This window comes from Copadichromis virginalis, linkage group LG14, assembly GCF_057382275.1.
Source record: "Copadichromis virginalis isolate Kocher_CV1m ecotype Utaka linkage group LG14, C_Virginalis_male_GT1.1, whole genome shotgun sequence".
In the NCBI taxonomy this organism is placed as follows: Eukaryota; Metazoa; Chordata; class Actinopteri; order Cichliformes; family Cichlidae; genus Copadichromis; species Copadichromis virginalis.
The window spans coordinates 31919871-31939934 of NC_140631.1; the positions used below are offsets into that span (position 1 = coordinate 31919871).

General features: G+C 39.1%; 1 protein-coding gene across 1 annotated transcript; it reads right to left on the reverse strand.

Moving 5' to 3' along the window:
* Window positions 1-1347: 1347 nt before the first annotated feature.
* nek8 (NIMA-related kinase 8) lies at window positions 1348-16238 on the reverse strand. The gene is made up of 15 exons (XM_085430477.1): window positions 16140-16238; window positions 12485-12690; window positions 11330-11562; window positions 11110-11241; window positions 10459-10667; window positions 10250-10329; window positions 9970-10154; window positions 9284-9431; window positions 8719-8795; window positions 7790-7907; window positions 7530-7680; window positions 6509-6672; window positions 5385-5537; window positions 3604-3762; window positions 1348-1763 (listed from the first exon to the last, which is right to left on the reverse strand). The coding sequence occupies exons 1-15, from the start codon at window positions 16184-16186 to the stop codon at window positions 1735-1737; spliced, it is 2091 nt and encodes a 696-aa protein (XP_085286603.1). The 5' UTR covers window positions 16187-16238; the 3' UTR covers window positions 1348-1734.
* Window positions 16239-20064: the final 3826 nt, after the last annotated feature.

Consider the following 20064-nt stretch of genomic DNA (forward strand, 5'->3'; position numbering starts at 1 on the left):
ATCCTTGAAGCAGCATTTTGGACAGATTGGAGGCGATTAATAAACGCTTTGGCGGACAAGAAAATAGAGCAGTACAATAATCCAAGCAGGAGGTGATGAAGACCCGAACGAGCATCTCTTGTTCACTTTTTGAGCAATTTTTCTTACAGTGAACAAGCAAGAGCCTTGATGTGAATATCAGAAGTCAAACATCAAAAATGATCTCAAGATTGTGTTGTTAGCTTTTAGGGTGAATGAGAAAGAAAACGGATATAGAGGTATATGCTTTCTGGAGTGGGAAATAGAGACATTTGCTTTGTCTGAGTTAAATTCAAATATTTTTCATCCAATCATTAATTGAATTGAGACAGTCAATCTACCCCTCGTCTCTGGAGAGACAGAACTTCCAGCCTAAGCTGAGCTGTGCAGTCTCAGACTGCTCTCAGCCTAAATACAGAATATAATCATGTAACTGCAGATGATCTCTGGATTTACTATTGGAAATGAAGCCATGCAGCAGCATATAAAGTACTTCAAACTGACCCCACTTTGCATTATTAGGACTTCAGGTTCTGTGTGCAACTTTCTTCAAATCGTTCATTATTACAGGTTCAAGTTTACATTGACTGGCCCAAAAAAGGTCCTCAGCTGTGACATTTATTTTCCAATATCTCATATTGATGAGGGGAGATCCTCACCGCTGTGCAACATGTTCTTCAGCACATCCCAAAGATTCTCAGTGGGGTTAGGATCTTACTGAACCTTCAACCCAACGGAAGACCCTTATTTCTTTAGTTAAATTGAGGCGGTGTAGTTTGTCTTCATTTACTACAATGGGGGCTTTTCAACATTGTGGTATTTTCATTTGTTGTTAACCCTTTTCAGCATGGTTGTGTCTGCATCAGAGTGAGGCATTGAATGAAATAGTTACTGTACTCTGAACACTTTGGCAGGTTTTGATTTTGGTCATCACATGAACAGTTTTCACACTGTTCTGTACAGCAACATGATTTCAATGAGTTACAAGGACAATAATGATAAAACTGTGAACTTCATCTGCTGTTCAGAGTCCAACACTGGAATGAAAACAGCCCAGCATGTGCACCATTTCCTGCTGCAGTCAGTAAACAGTCTGAAATCTCCTTTCACTCCTCTCATTGAACTGCTGTTTATCTTACAAAAGTGAATGAGCGAACAAGCGAGTGGTTTCAGACACAGCTCGGTCCGTCGTTATGTGGTTCGAACACCGCTGTAATCCAATAAATCGCAAAGTGACCACTGACGTGGTGCTGACTTCATTTGTCTGATGAACGCTCAAGTGGCTTCATTCTTTTCGTTTCATTGACCGGCTGCTTGAGAGAGCTCAAACCAGTTTGACCTTTTAATGGTCTTTCTTGTGCTGACACTGCACATGAGAGCGCACAATAGCTCACTGCATGAGCCCAGCCTAATGACTTCCTGTAATCTAGCTTCAGTATCTGTGTTGCAACATTCCTTTCACCGACCTGATGTGAGATAAAACCTGCAGCAAGGCTGTGACCTTTTTTTGTGCTTTGCATCATGAAATCAAACCATTGAATGAAACACCTGAAAGAAAAATAGATAGAGAGAGAAAGGCTGAGGCTGCAGCTGGGGTTTGAAAGGAAATCTTTCTAAATTCAGCACAGATGGGTCTCTAGGAGGAAGCGGTCCTCCTCCACAGTCTGCTGTCGGGTCTCACGATGGCCGCAGAGTGGGTTATTTTTCAAGACAAGATCATCTGGAGATGGCCTCCTCGAGCAGAGCTGAAGCAGAAACAGAATGGCAATGTCAGTAGAGCTGAATCAGGTGCAAGTGTTTGACCTAATTGGGAACTGGTTCTATCTTCTCTCCTTTAAATACAACAGTAAGATAAACAGCTTTTGGTTTTTGTACTGAATTAATCTGAAGATGCCACCTTGGCTTGAAATCTTCGCTACATTTTGACATTGGTTAGACAAAATATTCATTCATCCCACAAAGAAAACAATTAGCAGGTTAATCGATGAATGAATTGAACCAGCAGCAAACAACTCGTCTGTTGTTGCACAAAAAGTATTAACCCAATAAATCAGTGGGCCAATAATGAGGCTGACAGTTAAATGAATATCAGTAAGAGCTTGTCATGTTTTACAGGAGGTCTGGTAGTCCTGACTAGTCTAATGGAAATTTTAACACTGCAACAGAGTGATTCCTGCTGTCCAGATGTTCCGCTCTCTTCTTTCTCCATCTGCTTTTTCACTCATGACTAATATAGGCAAAAATACGACATAATACAAAAGAACTTCAGGTCTTATTTGTTTTTAAATTTAGGATCAATATTACAAATTTTGGAGAAATGGTCTGCAGTGCTGCATTTTCTTTGGTATTGTTTAATCACAATTACTACTACTGGGCTACTGGACCAGAAAAACATGTTTGCTTTTCACAGTGACTCCACAGCTACATCTGCACACAATTATCTACATTTTCTCTGTTCATTGTTTAAAGTAATTAATAATTAATTAATTCTGTCTTCAAGTAATTGTTGTGAAGACTTTTGCCTTCCACTCACAATTTAAAGCTCACATTAAGAATTTAAGTTCCTTTCAGAGGTTTGTGAACTAATTTTGTGTTCAATTAAATTAATTCTTTCCTCCTTAAGGAAAACTTTAAAACCTGGTGATTTTGTACTTGTGTGTTTTAGCTTTTGACCTTCACATATGTGTTTCCTAATGTTCACCAGATCCTGATCACTGAAACATTGTTCAAGCATGTGTCATATCATCCACACACATCAGGTCACGTAGAGAAAACATTGACCTACATGACGAACCATTCTTGTTGTCCAAAAAAACTATACAAACAATTTTATCTCTCGACTCTTAGAAAAAAAAAAAAAGCTTTGCATGATTCAGAGCTCAAAACAATCCTTCTTTATCTTTATACTGGACCTTTAGGACCACCCTCCGTTTCTTTCCATTTCTGTTGTTTAATGTTGAAGTGTTTGAGTTAGAAGGGTGAAACTCACTCACTTGGGCACTTGTGCAATGGTCTGTACTGTAATCTAAACCTCTCACAGTGGTTGGTCTCTATATATCTGCTGCTCAGCTCAGGCCTGAGAACCATTTAAACAGCAGCCCTGCAGCCTGTTGCTGGATTACCAGCATCTCTGTCACTTATTGAATTCTGATGCAGTTTAATCTTCTCTAATTCTGCAGCTGTTTTCAAATATAAAGTGGAATCCAAGCCCTCAGTTTTGTACCATCACTGTTTATACTGCCATTTTCTGTTCCACTCCATAGACCTCTGTGACCTACAATTACTTTTAGTGTGCAGATAAAAATTATATTTGTAGCATAAAAACTAGTTTCTTGTGTAAACAAACCCCCTGGCACCCCGTCTGTAAAAGATGGAAGTACTCCACATTTTTCGCCACAGCTGAGCTTTCAAACTTACAAATGAGTCCTTTCACTATTGTACACAGATGAACATGCAACTCTGCTGATGTTATCGGGGGACCTTGTCTCGAGTTAAGCTTGTCTTTCATCTGGGGAGTAGTGATATTTCACCACATCCCAACATCTCACAGAGTTTGTTAACAGAGGGTAATGAGTGAAATATTACGTTTCACTGCCAGCAGGGTGTTGCCATGACAACAAGCCACCGATGTCACCGCGAACGGGTGACTTTCATCGAGCTGCACTGGCTTTGGTATCCCAGAATCCTCCTCTTTTCTTCCCAGGCGGCCACGGGCCCCCTTGCCCCACGTGTACACCTCCCCTTCTGCAGAGAACAGAAACAGAAGAAGAAGAGGATGGTCACCAAATTGAGAGTCAGAACCCCAGCATGCATTAATTCACACAGGTCTTTAACTGATGGCTCCGTGGGTTTATCTTTGGGATGGCGTGAAAATAATCCTGAACAAATGTGAAACTTGCTGAAGAATCTACCGCAATGATCATCTTTATCGGCTTTATTTTGGAGTTGACGCTATAAACCCACTTCTGACAAACTTGAGATGCTGTCCAAAGAGAATCCAATTATTTGCAAATCTCATAAAACCCATATTTTACTCATAATAGAGCATGGAAAACATATCAAATGTTTAAAGTGACAAAATGACGATATTAAGAAATATATTTTGAATATTTTTAATTTAATCATAGAAATGCATTTCAAAACAGTTGGCATTGGGCAAGAAGAGGCTGGAGAAAGTAAGTGGTACTAAATAGAAACGGCTGGAGGAACAGTACGGGTAGTTGTTTGCAAATCATTAGTTTAATCGCCAACAGGTCAGCAACTAACTGGGTATAAAAAGATCATCTTAGAAAGGCAGTTTGTCACAAGTAAAGATGACCAAAGGTTCACCAATCTGCAAAAAACTGCATATACAAATTGTGAAACAATTTCTGAACAATGTTCCTCAAAATTAAATTGTGAATCTCTTGTAATCTGCAGTAAATACATAATCAAAGATTTCAGAGAATTTAGAGAAATCAATACGGAATGTTTATGACTGTCGAGCTCTCAGGCTACCAACTCCTAGGTCCCAACTTTTTCAGAATTGGTGTTGTACATTATAACTGTGTGGTGACACAGCCAGTCAGAGTCAAATTGAGATATAATAAAATACCCATGTAAAGCAGCTAAACAACAGCTATCAATGAAATGTGGTCTCTATCAGATTAAATCTAATGTTATCCATTTCAAAATCCTAGTTGACTTCCTTCTTAAGTTATCGATTTGAAGTCACCCGTTTTTTTCGTTGTTGTTTTTTTTATAGTTATACCTATGGTATCAATTTGAAACTCCTATGTCAGTTACTGCATTCACAAACTTGGGACTCCACATCACCTACCCGGCAGGTTGATGATAATACCCCATCAGTCTTTTACAGCTGAGAGGTAAAAAGAAATGTCTAACAGTAATTTATAGTTTCATTGGCTAATATAATTAGACATGGTAGTTCTCACCGTTTATGTTTCTCTGGCATACCAAGCAAGTCTCCCTTGCCAGAAAAACAGATTTGGCCTGATTGCAGCTTAAGCTGTGTGTACACACACTTTTCTCCTTCTTATTGGTTCCAGTAATCCAGTCAACTCTCAAACTGTACTACATCCCCGGCCCATCTTCAACCTGAACGGCAGCCAGAAAAAACTGAAAGCCCCTTTGCAGGTGTGCAGGGTCTTCAAAAACTTCAAGACGTGATATTTACTCTTTTCTACTCATAAGTATATTAACCTGATATCACACTTTACTTAAAACTATATTGCAGTTTCCTCTGTCAGCCATCCAACATATTTTGAGGATTCTTGTTCACAAAACTCAAGTCTCAAAAGAAACGTGGTTCAAAAAGAAATCTGTTGCAATGTTACAAACATGACTCAATAAATGCATCTACTCACCAGATCCTATGGCTAAGGTGAAGGCGTCACCACAGGCAGCCACAGTGATGCCCTGCAGGCCAGACACTTTGCAGGGGGCACGGCTGCTACGTCGGGAGCTGGAGCCAATTTGACCATGCTGGTTGCTGCCAAAGGTGAAACACTGACCATTTTCTGAACAACGAAAACGTGGAGACATAAACCAAGAAAAAATTTAGGAATTACACTTGTGGTGAAATTACTTTGTTAGCAGCTTTTCCCTTGTGCGGATAAGAAAAATTTACGTTTTTAATGAATTGCAGTAATATTAATTTTTGTACCGCAGTTGCCTGACAAGGGTCTGCGGGAAAAAAAAGAAAGAGGTCACAGACATTATTCAGGATTCTTTGTTGCATCCCACTAAACCCAATGCTGTCAAAAGCAAGGGAACTACTGCAGTTTTGTCAGGGCTAATCTCTTCAATCTTTCTGGTTTCTGTTTTTCTAGTCAGCTTTAGTCTGGGTGCTAACCAATCACATTTGAGCAGGTTCTGGATGCAGATAAACAGACTGTATAGATGCAAAAAGAGGAAAAACATTTGCCGTTAAGCAATCTCTAACAATCAGCTATTTAAAATATCTGCTCCTCTCTCTATTTAGTCTTTCTGTGTTCCCCTCAAATTAGTTTATTTATCCTTTAGTTGTGTCCTTGATTAATTTCCTGCTTTATTCTGATACCTAGATTTCTCTTGTATCCTGCTTTGGATTTTATCCCTTGTTTGTTGATCATCTTGATAGTTTTCACCTTTGTCTGGTTTCCCTTCTGTTTCTCATTTCCAATCAGCCCTCTGTGTATAAGTAGTTCTGTCTTCCTCTTTGTCAACTCATCTGTTGTACCACCTGCTTCTCTCATAAGGTGCTGCTTCTAAGTCATGTGCTTGTTGGCAGTTTTTGTACTTTTGGATTAGTCACCCTTTTTTCCTCCCTGGAACTTATTGTCAGCATGAAAGTAAAGCTTGCTTTGTGTATTACTCTGTGTGCCAGTCTGTATTTGGGTCCACCTTTGGACTTAAACTTAACATACAAAGGCACTCGCAAAGAAATGCTATAATAGCTACAAACGAGACTCTTTCCAAAAAAGAGAATAATATTGTGAATTTCTTGAACCTGTAACAGCGACAGAATGCGCCGTTCCAATGTCAATGTAAACAATCTTCTCAGTGTTGAGTGGGGCTGATTGGACTGGAGTGTAAGAATGAACTTCTTCCACTTGATTCAAGGGATTCGGTTCCTCTCCAGCTGTGATCATATCCAGGCCAAGCTTGTTGAACCTGAGTACAATAAAACAACAAAACAAACATTTTTAACAGACACAATGCTGTAGTATTCGTCCAAATCTTAAGTGTTTGTTTAAGCATGCATACATTTGAGAATATAAGACTGTTTGTTTCCTGTAAACAAACACATTACCAGCACTCGCTCATAAGTATCGTTTCTTTTTTGCCTTTTGGCTAAAAGCTGCAATCGGTGAAATCCAGAAAACAAATCTGACATTATGTAATATAGAAAAAATCCCAAGTAGGCAGACGTTCCAGTCTAGTTTGCTATCATGTGTATCAAGTTTCCATCCCGTTGGCTATGAAGTCTGTTAAGTTTCATGGTATATAAATAGTTCCACCTGCTATTTTTGGAACACTTTGATGAATATCGTGCAATAAAGTTCTTCTTACCCATCAATGAAGAATAATTATCATTTAATGCCAGTAATCTTTTAGTTTCATATTTATCAAGTATTCAATACATGTTTAAGGTCTGGAGCTGAGTTCACTGCTACTGTGTATGTATTTCATGTCTGTAAGCCACAGAAGTGTGAACAAAGCTGTTTACTACTCTTGCCCTCTCCTATTCACACATACATCCTCTCTGAGAGAGCGGGATTAGCGCTGAGTGAATGCAAAGGCTTTGTCATTTTAAGAGAATGCTGTCTCACACGTTGTGCACTAGGAAAGTACCTCTCTGACCTTTTAACCTACCACCATCAACCCACATGATAGAGTTTATAGAGTGAAAAAATGTTAGCATTTTTTACGGAAAACATGGAGTGAAAACGTTGTCTCAGCGTTATATAACGCTGCTCATCACTTCCTCATTTTTGTCACACTTTTGAATCAAGAACCAGAATAGTCACCTGTTGCTTCCACATGCCACAATGCTGTGCTGGTTGCTAATAATCATGGAGCAGTCAACTCCACACACCACCCTCTGGGCTTCAAAGTCGCCAGGTAAACACACTTGCTGTGGAGAGTTATGGGTGTCCTGGGTGCCGAGCCCGAGGCGACCTTTCAGACAGAGACCCAACCATTAAGCTCTGTGTTGAGATGCAGCTGTCATAAACCACACAAGCAAACACCAAAAAGAAGAAAATAAAAACTGGTTTGTTTACTATACCATTGTCTCCTCTTCCCCAGGCAAAAACTTCTCTTTCATTGGTCACAGCGAGAACATGGGAAGCACCGCAGGACACCTGAATGAGCTCGTAACCAAGCAGGGCCTCCACTATCTTGGGCTGAGAACAAAAACAGTGTCATCAATGAAATGAAAGCTTTTCATCAAAAATCTGTAGGGACGTTGCGCCCTCATAGCATTCATTTAACTGTATAAAATGAAACTGCATCATTCTTGGTTGAATTCACTCCTCTCTCTCCCTTTGTTTCCTGTCTGCTTCTGTACTATCTATTGCCTAATAAATTTTAAAAATGTCTTTTTAACGACCATCTCTTTCTATAAAGTCTTTTAATTATTCATTCATCCATTATTATTTCATTGTTATCAATTCATTGTACATGTTAAGGCACGTCTGCTTTTAATGTGTGCTTTTCTGTAAAAATATGAGGGAGAGCACATCAAGCCATGAAAAAAAGACATTATTTTAACACTGTGAAATTGCAAAACACACACAAGCTTGTGTAGAAGCGTGTGGAATGAAGTCTAACCTGTCAGCTTTTTAGGACGACGTCTGTATTTTTTTGCTCCAGTGTTCCAACAACCCAGCTAATATTCCAGCACATTCACCACTAGCTAGTGGGCATCATGTGCGCTGCCTCCTGCACACTAGCTCTCTCACCTAAACCACACAGTGTTTCCAGTAGTGCACTGCTGATTAAATGGTATTATAGACTAACTTCAGGGTCACAGAATTTCTACTGATTGAGAGATTTCTTTAACATGTAATCCACCTTTATTAATCTAAACAAGTTGATTTGAGTGGAATTTACAAAGAAGCTGTTGCCTTTAACTGTATTACTTTTATTAGGGTATACCTAATTTCTTACACTGGCAGCTATCATTGCATTTACTAAGGCATTCAAATAGTGTACCTGTGTTACATCATTGAAGTTCCCGTGTCCTAGACAGCCGTTGCTTCCACTACCAAACGTCATGATAATGCCCCTGTCTGCAAATTGGAAATGAAAAGAAGGGATTAACAGGACTATTAGTTGATGAGTGTAGGTGTATTCTTACAGAGGCCAACAGAATGCTTCTAATCCCCATCTAGGAAACACTAATCTGCAACACAACAGTGAAAACTGATGAAAGAGACATGAGCTAAGAGAAAAGAGTCTTTAATCCTGTGTTATCGGCTTTGTGGTGTTGGATGGGTTGACAAAACCCTTCAAAAACACGCTGTGAGTGTACCACAGTGTGAGAATGAGAGAAACAACCATTCCTAACTGCCAGGCAAGCATGAGGGTTATGTTCAGGTAGATTCACAATATCAAGATAAAGAGATGGTTGGCTGTATCCAAAGTTTGCACTCAAACACCGGTTTAGTGTTTTAGGGGATGAGCATAAAGAGATTTTCTACAGCACAGCTCCTAACTAAACTGATTGGCACGGCTGTGATCTCTCTGATGGGTATCCAAAGACAAATGGCCCACCTACCTGTCATGCAGGTGGTAAAGAGATCACCACAGGACACAGACTTGATGGTGACTCCAGACTGACCCTCGAGGAAGCGAGAAATAAACTGAGGCTGGATCTGCTCCACCACACCAGGAAGACTGGCCTCAGAGGACCCCACTGATGGAGCCTGTGACAAAAAATGTTATTAGACTAAAGTGAGCAGAGAGTCTCTTTATGGCAGTAACAGAATAAGAGGAAATCACGAGTCTGCAATATTCAAGCCTTCCAGATGTTACTTTTAAAGTATACAAATACCCATGTAGAGAATTTATGCTTTTCCAAGAGTATCTTAAAACTCAAAATATGGATAAAAAAGTGCTAAAATCCTTCAATCTGATGTTGTCTGTTTAGTACTGTAGCTTCTCCAAGCAACCATAACAATGCTGTCCTGTAATATTGCTATTTGAGTCTTTAAAACTTTCTGGGATTTTCTTGTTTGCTACAACAAGTACTGGCTCATAATTTCTTTCAGCTATATTTGGACGTTTAACAGTGGAAACATCAGCAAGGCTGAGGAGAGCATATCAGATCAAAGCTGCTCCTTTTGCACTGTGTCAGAGTTACAGGGAACATTTGTACTTCAGGAAAAGCAGTCAAAGTAAAAAAAAGAAAAAGAAAAAACAAAGAACACACACACACACACACACACACACACACACACAAACCTCCCATGTAATCAAACGGCCAGTCTTGGTCACACCCATCTTTTGAGTGCGGCCCAGAGAGACCTGAAGCACTTCCGTGTTGAGCATCGGGAGGCGGAGAGGGGTCGAGATGCCACTTCCCCACGTATACACAGAAGACAGCGGGAGGGAATGCACCTTTCCTGGTCCTAAACCAACTGATCTGTCTGTTTCAGCCCAAAAAAAGCAAACAACAATTTTTGTAACTGACGCTATCAGTCTAGATCAGCCAGTACTATGGTCAAATAACTACATGCTTCACCTCTTGACCTGTTGGCAGGAACTCTCCCTCCTGGTCTACCTTGAGGACCAGTTTGCACCGTAGACAGAGGTTTCTCAATCCTGGAAGAAAAGAAGATATTGATAAAGACAGAAGTCACTACACAAAACATAATAAATCTCAATCTGACATCAAAACTCTTGTAGTTAAAATAATCTTATTTCATTATTAATTAAGCAAAAAGACTGTACCTGCGCATTTTTACATTTCCTATATCTGTGTAGAGGTTAAGCAGGGGCCTGATGCATATGGGGAGAGCCATTATTTCATTGAGTTGAGGCCGTTTGGATGGATCCAAATTGAGCATGTTGAGAATTAGCTGTCGGAGTTCTGGGCTGTAACGGTCTGAGATCGGAGCAAAGGTGCCGCTCATGATCTTCAGAACGAGGGCGGGGAGATTCTGAGAGAAAAATGAAGGAGTGAAATCATAAGATGCATCACAGATTGATGTGAAAAGCATAATCTCTCATCTACCCTAAATCCTTGTCAAAACAAGAATCTTTCACAGCACTAAACCGCAGTGTAATCGGTAGTGAAAACAGACTTGAGCAAAAGCAAAAAAGATTTGAATGAATTATTGATCTGAGTGGATATCAGAAGCAGTAGCAATCTGTTTGTGCTTTAAAGTGGGACAACATGCGGGTGCTTTTATGAAATATTCTGAGAAATTTTAAGAATCCCCCATTGTGTAAACAGAGTAGCTCTAATGGTTTGAATGCCTTTGCACACAGCAAGAGTTTATAATTTATACATTTAAGGAGAAGAAGAGTAATGTAAAAACAATAATGCAGTATTATCATCACACCCAAAATGGGACAGTATAAAGTATATGCTCTTATTACAGCAGCCTCAAAGGCTCTCTTGAGGCTTGCTAGCTCATACAGCACACAGCCCAAAGCCCAGATATCACTCTTCTGGTTATACGGCTTTCCCTCACACAGCTCCGGGGAGATGTAGCAAGGGGTCCCGACAACCTGTAACAGGAAATAAAGGAGGTTTTAATTCCATTTCAGAATGCAATTTAGAATTCTAAAAATGAAGGGAAGAGGTAAGACGATTCACCGTGTAAGCTTTGCTTTTGCTGACGAGGATCTTGGAGATGCCAAAGTCTCCGATTTTGACAATCATCTGGTGTTTGTCAAGAAGAATATTCTGAGTCTTGAGGTCCCTGTGCAGGATGAGCTTGTTGTGAACATGGTACAGGGCGAGCAAGATCTGCACAAAGAAGTGAAGGATGGTGTCTTCGTCCAGTAGCGAGTTACAGCGCTTCTGTATGTAGTCAGCCAGCGTCCCACCTGCATGGAGAAAACATGAAGGGAAGAATAAACAACACAGATGACTTTGGTTTGTTGGAACCATAATGGAAGTTACTATGTTGGTCTGAGTAATGAAATGATATTACAGCCAATTAACATTGGATTTTAAAGGCTTTAAAGGGCTTTAAGATCACAGCAGGTGACCTTGTTGCTCAAGTGAAATGTTACTGTAAGCATTAGAAAAAATAAGTAATCCAGCCATGTAAATAAATCACATCAACACTTTTATCTGCAACAAATAGACTTTTTGGATGTTTACAGCCGCAAAATCTGAACTTTAACAAAAACTAAAGTCCATGTACTTTTTCAATAATTTTCTTTCATGTGAAAAAATATGACAATAAATCCAGGCAGGATATATTTACCAAAAAATCAAACAAACTACTGCTAGAATAGTTGGAGCAATGACAAAGAAAAGATAATGAGTGAAAAATGCTCATAAAACACCAAAATATGTAAGGTTTTATATCTGAATCAAAACAATGTACGTGCACCAATATCTGTAAGCTATGGCAGTTCCACTGGCAAAACAAGCTACTTAACCAATCACAAATTGAGAAAATGTCATTTAGAAATGCATTGCAGAACTTTAGAGGCCTTGGCAAAGTCCTCGTCTTTAGTATGGAAATATAAAGATCCAAGCCTCATGATTTTAGGTTTTTGTTTTGGTGCATTTGTGCAGAAGGCTGGCCTCACTAATGGCAATCTACATTTTTTACATTATAGATAAACAGATTTCTGAATTGTAATACTATCACACAGCCTCATGTGGTATTCCCAGGCCTAACATGATGGGAACCAGCAAAGGTATGGAGCCCTGCAGGACTATATCATGGGAAAAGTAACATGCTGTACAATTAACAAAAGGGAGATGTGTAATAAGATATTATAGCAAGGTTACCTGGAGCATATTCCATCGCTATCATTAGGGCCTTGTCTTCCAGGAAGTTCTCATAGTACTCTATAATATTTGGGTGGTTGAGCAGTTTCAACACCTGACACTCGTTTTGTGCTGCCAGACGCTCGTCTCGTGACATTTGCTCCACCGGGATCTCCTTAAGGATGACATAGGCCGCGTCGCTGCGCCTGCGGCACAGGTGAACAATCCTGACAGCAGAGCAAAGTGAAGAAGAATGAGAGATACCGTTTCCTGAATAAATATGAGCAGGGTGATTTGCTGAAGTTTAGATTTGACATTGTTAACTCATTCACTGCCATTGACGTCTATAGCCGTCAATTGCAGTGAATGAGTCAATGGGTTTAACTCATTCACTGCCAATGGCTGGCAGTGAATGAGTTAAGCTTTGGCACTGATTTATTACACGTTACTCTCTGGGGAAGCGATAATGTGAACCAAATAAACACAGTAACACAGTAAAATAACCTCAATATTTAACTTAAGATTTTTAAGCTAATGTGAGACAAAGTTGTAAAAGAATAGAGAATCTGAAAAATCTGACCCTTTCACAGCATTCTGTACTAACCTTTAAGAACTACTCCCACACATGGCTGGCACAGAATAAAAAGAGAAATAAATGGAAGGGACACAAACACAGTGCATGTCTTCTTAGCATATAACCTGACTGGATTCTTTTATGTAGAAAAATAATAACACTTTATCAGCCGATTTAACATCTGGGCTCAAAAAATAACTCTGCCATGCTGTGGGATCAACATTGTGTTCTATTCAAATAAAGTACTGACATAAAAGTACAGCTGTGCAGATCAGGACCTTGTGACTTCCCACCTCTGATGGATTATTTAAGTAGTTATAAATAAACTGCAAAATGAGCAGAGCAGCTCAGGCTCGGGATAAATCCACTTGATGTGCATTATTTATGAAATGTAAGCAGCACAATCCCATGTCTCATTGTGCAAACATCAAACAGGCCATCTTTTAATGACAGTTTTATCATTCAGATGTGAAGTATGACCAACACCAATTCAAAGTGATATGAATGTACAGGTATGGAAAACAAGATTTCTTTTTCCTGCCTCTATGGTATTTTGATCACAAGTTGGAATTCAGACAAATAGAATGAAAATAATAAATGTCAATGTTACAAATGAAATTTCTGCTATATTTGGGTTAGATTAGTTGATTTTGTTTCAGAAGACATCAGAAGCTTTCTCCATCTGTGTACCTGAAAAGTATATTTGATTTGTGTTACAGTCCTGAGGTTTCTGAGATGTTACTGAAAATTGATTTTTTGGAATTTGTTGAGTTTCGGTTCCTATTTTGATTGGATTGTTATTCTAGTCTGCCCAGTGTTTCAGTCTTTGTGTCCCCCTGTCTCTATGATCATCTTTATTGTGAGTCTTTTTGTCTGGCTTTATTTATTATGTTTTGAATGTTCAATTATTTTCAGTTTTGCTTTGATAGTCAGATTACTCATCTTGATTCAGTTTTTTACCTCCTGTCTGTCTTTACTTGCGTTTGATTACCTTCAGCTACGCTTTGTTCCCACTGCCCTCTCATCTCCAATTAATATATATATGCTGTGGACAAATAGTCCAAAAAATTCTTTACCTTGACCTTAATGGTCAGGTGTAATGGACACTATAAGGAAAAGAGAAGGACGGTCCTCAAAGAATCCAACTTTACTTACACTATACACAGCTTCTTAAAAATGTGATGGCAGATGTTGTGGATTTTCAGAAGAGTGAAGACAACAACTAAATTTTAAACATGTTTGTGTCATGTTGTTTCACACAGTCACATAAAAAGAGAACCACCCCTAAGAAATACAGTAAAACTTCATTAGCAAGGCTGGACATTTAAATGAACAGGGACATGGAGCTCATAAAGTGTATACCATACCAGTCAAAATGAGATTATTTACTTCAGTCATATTTTCTGATGATCTAGTGTAACTCAATATAGCTCATAATCTTTATTTATGGAGCTTTTCCTACTTATAAAGCTCCCTTCTTCGTGTAAAGCAACAACAAGCAGATTTTATGACAGTAGCATAATATTGATCATTTAAAAATAAGCTATAAAGGTTTAGCACATAAAATTGAAAATCACACATAAATATGTGAATTGCTTTTTCTTAGTACTTAGAGAATTCAACCAGCTCCGATTATGCCTGCAATGTTTATTCTTCCAGGTCACTTCATGCAGAAACCTTCCTAAGCAAAACCGACTCTTTGACCATCTTTGACCATCAAATTAATATTTATTCATATGTGACATGGTAGTGTTTTTGTCATTGGCTATAAAGTTTGTGATTGGAAAAATAGTTGTAGTGTTTTATGACCTCTTGGGGTTTTTGTTTATCAGCTAAAATTATATATCTTCATGACACTTAAAAGATTAAAAGTTTCATTCAATTTAAGACTTCAGTGCCTCTTTCATAAAACACTAGCCAACACATATTCTTTTTCAAAACTCCAGAAAAACTCATTCAATTAGTTGAAGTTTAATAAAAAAAAAATTAGAGTTAAACTTTGAAATTCAGTTTGTAGGCTGGTTACAAACTATTTACACTCATTTGTCATCTTACCCTGTCATCTGGACCAACTAACACTATATTACCAAAAGTATTCAGTCGCCTATCCAAATCACTGAAATTTGGTGTTCCAATCACTTCCATAACCATAAGTATATAAAATCAAGCACTTTGGCATGCAGATTGCTTCTACAAACATTTGTGATAGAATGGGTCGCTCTCAGGAGCTCAGTGAATTCCAGCGTGGTAGCCTACCGTGATAGGATGTCACCTGTGCAACCAGTCCAGTTATGAATTTCCTCACTTCTAAATATTCCACAGTCAACTTTTAGTGGTATTATAATAAAGTGGAAGAGATTGGGAACAGCAGCGGCTAAGTTGCTTCCTGTTCCAACATGACTGTGCACCAGTGCACAAAGCAAGGTCCATAAAAATATGGAAGAGCAAGTTTGGTGTGGAGAAATTTCACTGGCCTTCATAGAGTCCTGACCTCTACCCGACAGAACACCTCTGGGATGAATTAGAGCGGAGACTGGGAGCCAGTCCTTCTGTTCCAGCATCAGTGTCTGACCTCACAAATCCGCCTTTAGAGGAATGGTCTAATATTCCTATAAACACACCCTTAAAGCTTGTTGAAAGCCTACCCAGAATAGTTGGAGCTGTTATAACTGCAAATGCTGGACTAGCATAAAATTAAACCCTATGAATTAAGAATGGGATGTCACTCAAGTTCATATGCGTGTGAAGGCAGATGACCAAATACTTTTGACAATATAATGTATATAGGGTTTGACCGAGGGTGGTAAACATTTTTGGTGACTTTGGCAGACTTTAACACTCATCTGACCTCTACATGCCTTTCAGATAGCTGGTTTTTAAAGTAAATAAATCGCGTCCAGTGCTCTGTTACTTCTGGTAACACGTCCTTCTCCGTCGTCGTCTTCTTCGCACGTTTGACGATTTCCGTTACTTCTTTTTAAGGGGAAAAATTGTTTTCCTCTTTCGCTCCTGACAGCGCAGCGTTTACAGACAGGCTGATGTGTGTGACATAAAAGAACTTTTATAAATTACATATAAAGTGTAAGTATAGCCAGACGTTACCCGAAAGCTCCTCTTCCAACAACTTTGATTTTCTCATACTTCTCCATCGCTGCTGCGCCCAAACGTTTCCGCCGTTTCCAGGCAACCCCTCTGGCACCACGGCAGCCAGCGAGGGACAAAACAGACGGATTCCACACAGTTAGTACAGGAAGATACCAAACAGACACCCCCTTTTTTTAAAATTATTTTTTCAGTCACGGTGAACATTGTTTTAAATTATGCTTACACGTATACTTTAATACAACGAAATATGGTTATGTTTTATTTATATTTTATTGGAAGTACTTCATAATACCTACATAAATTGTAGTTTCCAAACATTTTCGATTTGCTGTATGTACTGCAAAACAAAGGAGTCACAATTTGCGGTTTAAAAGAGAAGAGGACAAAAACTACACTATATAAATATTTGGGCATTTTAAAGTAATAAGTAGCATGAAACATTTAGAAACAAAGAAATTGAAAATAATATATTATTTATATATTATTTATTTGTTTTTGTTTGGTTTTCCCATTAGAGGAAATTGTCCTTTAGAAGAAACGATAATGTTTATCCATCTTAAACGGTAATTATACAGTATTTTTAAGCACAACGGCTGTGTAGTCGTTTCCACATTTCCTTGACAAGCGAAAGGTCACTGGTTTGATTCCACTTGAAGACACAAATCACCTTTGGGGTTTTGTCAGGAAGGACATCTTGCATAAAACTGCAAAATCACGCATGTGGAGCTACCAACTGTGGTGACAACTGTTGAGTAAGGGAATGATTGGAAGTAGCTGTCAAGTGCAAGAAATGTATTACAGCTTAGATCAACCTGCTGTTATTACACTGTAACTACCTAATATTTAGGGTGAACCTGAGTTATACAGTATTGTAACCGCCCCCTGCTTACATGTTGATAAGTGGTTATTACTGATTTCCCATTTTGTTTATTTTATTCTTTAGGCTACAGGGTATGACTCCACAAAATTCCAGGTCTCAACCTTATTGTCCCTCATGTCCCTTCAGAATAAGATGGCACACTCCTACAAAGCTCCTCACTTTGGAAACTATACCTACATCTGTGGGGTTAGGGGGTTAGGGTACTTAATAATACAGACCACGTAATGATAATACGGTTAATTAAAATGTAAGAAGTCCTTTCCTCCAACGTATCTCACGGGTACTCATTACTTAAAAACACTTACAGTATAATTTGTTTCTTTTTCTTTTCTGTTGTTACTCCATTGTCTAACTACACCTACCAGTAAAAACTCACACTTAATTTAAACATTAAAAAAAACATAGTAACACTTGGGAAATTATACCATAAATCGTGGACTGTATTGTCAAAACGCAAAACGCAGAGCTTATTTTCTGTGAAATATCCGGCCATGCACTTGTGCCAGGAAACAAGTAAATTGAAATGAAAGTGAAAAGGAAATGGAAATGAGAACTAGTCTGACGGATGAGATTAGTAGAGCTTCTTGAGCTTGGACAGCTATTGCACTCTTACATCCAGACACCTGGTGATTATAAAGCGCCTTTCCCTTGCCTGAGACAAGCAGGAAGGGAGCTGTATCAGCACTGTTTCCCCTCTTTGCCTCAATAATAAATGCTTTGTGCTGTGACAAAGCTTGCTCTGTGCTAAAGTACATACCTTCACTATCATCATCAGTCTGAAATAATGGTACATTACCACAAACAGTCATCTGCATGTAACTCAACCTTACCCTGCAATTTCCCTGCAAGATTTTTAAATGACACTAAAGGTGATGTAGAGATAGGTGAGTAGAGGGTGAGTCCAAAACACAATACCTCGCTCTTTTTCAGGAACATGATATCTCAACAAAGAACACATAAAGCAGCCCTGAAGTGTATATGGCATTCCTCAGACCAGCTAAGTGACATATTTTGCCTCCTGTCAGCTGATGCTTGAGAGTCAGTGTCCAGGAATGCACGGTGCAGGACAGTGAAACTGTCGCTAAACCTCAGGTATGAAACCTCACCTGAAGAGCATTATCTGTTACTAATCTCCAAAGATCTCTCATGACACATGATGAGAAATTGTGGGGGAGTAAAGTTGTTTTTAGAGATATCTTGAACATCCAGCCCTTTTTCACACTTGGCATCATAAGCTTTGACAACAGATTAGTCAGGACTGAAATGTTGCCTATGAACGCCTGCTGTGAAGAAGGTTATGTTGACATGTTTCTTTGCGTTTGTGTAAAAACTTCCTTAAATTTCTAGGAAAGGTAATAAAGGTAAAGGTAAGGAAAGGTAATACTTATGTGATAAAAAGGAGGAACTGCTTATGAATACTCATCTTAATATCTTTCTTTATAATTTTTAATGGAACGGCAAGAGGAAGTCAGGAGTGGCAGTGAAGAATGTGAAGATTGTGCAAGACATGTGTGAGGACCGAGACAGTGGTGAGGTGTGTGGTAGGAGTGACAGATATGTTCAAGGTGGGACTAGGATTACCTCAGGTATCAGCTCTGAGCTCTTTGTTTTCAGTGGTGATTGACAGGTTGACAGATGAGGTCACGCAGGAGTCTCTGTGGTCTATAATGTTTGCAGACAGCATTGTGATCTGTGGTGAGAGTAGGGAGCAAGTGAAAGAGAGCCTGGAGAGGTGGAGGCATGCCCTGGAGAGTAGAGGAATGAAGGGCAATAGAAGCTAAATAGATTACGATTGAGTGAATGAAAGGAGGCAGGTTGAAATGTGAACATGCAAGGAGAATATGTAGAAAAGGTAGATGAGGTAAATACCTGGGGTCAACCATCCAAAGCAATGGACATTGCAGAAGAGAGGTAAAGAAGAGAGTACATGCAGGGTGGAGTGGGTGGAGGAGAGAGTTAGAGGTGATTTCAACAAAAGGATAGCAATAAAAGTGAAAGAGATGGTAGTGAGTCATGCTATGATGTCTGGTGGCAGGCTGAGCTGGAGGTGGCAAAGTTGAAGATGTGAGATTTTCATTGGATGTGACCAGAATGGACAAAATTTGAAACGACAAGACAAGTCTGGGAGAGCCAAGGAGGGATAGTGGATACACTGGACAGAGGATGTTGAATATGGAGCTCCCAGCGGAAGAGCACAGAAAAGATAAATGGATGCAGCAGGAATAAGGTGGGATGAAGGCAGATGACTCACTTTGGTGACCCCCCTAAAAATGGCAGCGAAATAAGGAAAATTATTTTTAATGAACATTGGTACACATAACATATATAATTGCAATAAAAGACACAAAAAAAGAAGCTCTCGCATAGAGTTGTGTTTGTGTTGGCACATGCTGAATGAAAATGGTTTAAAAAAACAAAAAACAAAAAACAAAAAAACCCACACAGGACATTTTCCCTATTTTGTATTGTATATATATTGTAGGCAGCTTTTAAAGTCAGAAAATAAGTCAAAGCAAGATAGTTGTATTGCCAATGTTGATTCGATCTACTCAACAGAGACTTTTATAAAGTAAATCACCTTGCAGCTGTTTATACAGTATAAATATGGCCTCAAGTTTCCAGTAGTACTCTGCTAAGTAGCGTTATGATAGTGGGGTACATGGCATCAGAACTCAGCAGAATGTTAGACTCTGAGCAAAGAGGCCCTTTCACAGTGTCTAATCTCGTGTATGGCACTCTAAAACACTTTGAAATTGCATCAGTTTTCTCACAGTCAGGCAGAAGAAAAAGTAGGCACACCACCAGAAGACAAGCTTTGCTCACTGAGAGGAAGAAAAACATTTTCCTCACACAGGCAGATTTTTCAAACACAAGAACAAAAAGACTCCAATCAGCAAAAGCACAGTCAAAAAGAAGGCTGTGTGGACTCAGAGGACAAGCAGCATTTAGAACAAAACCAAATGCTGTGGGTGATGGAAGATACTGAGTGATGATGAGATCTGTGGCAGTAACAAAAGGGTCTGCGTGAGGAAACAAATGGGA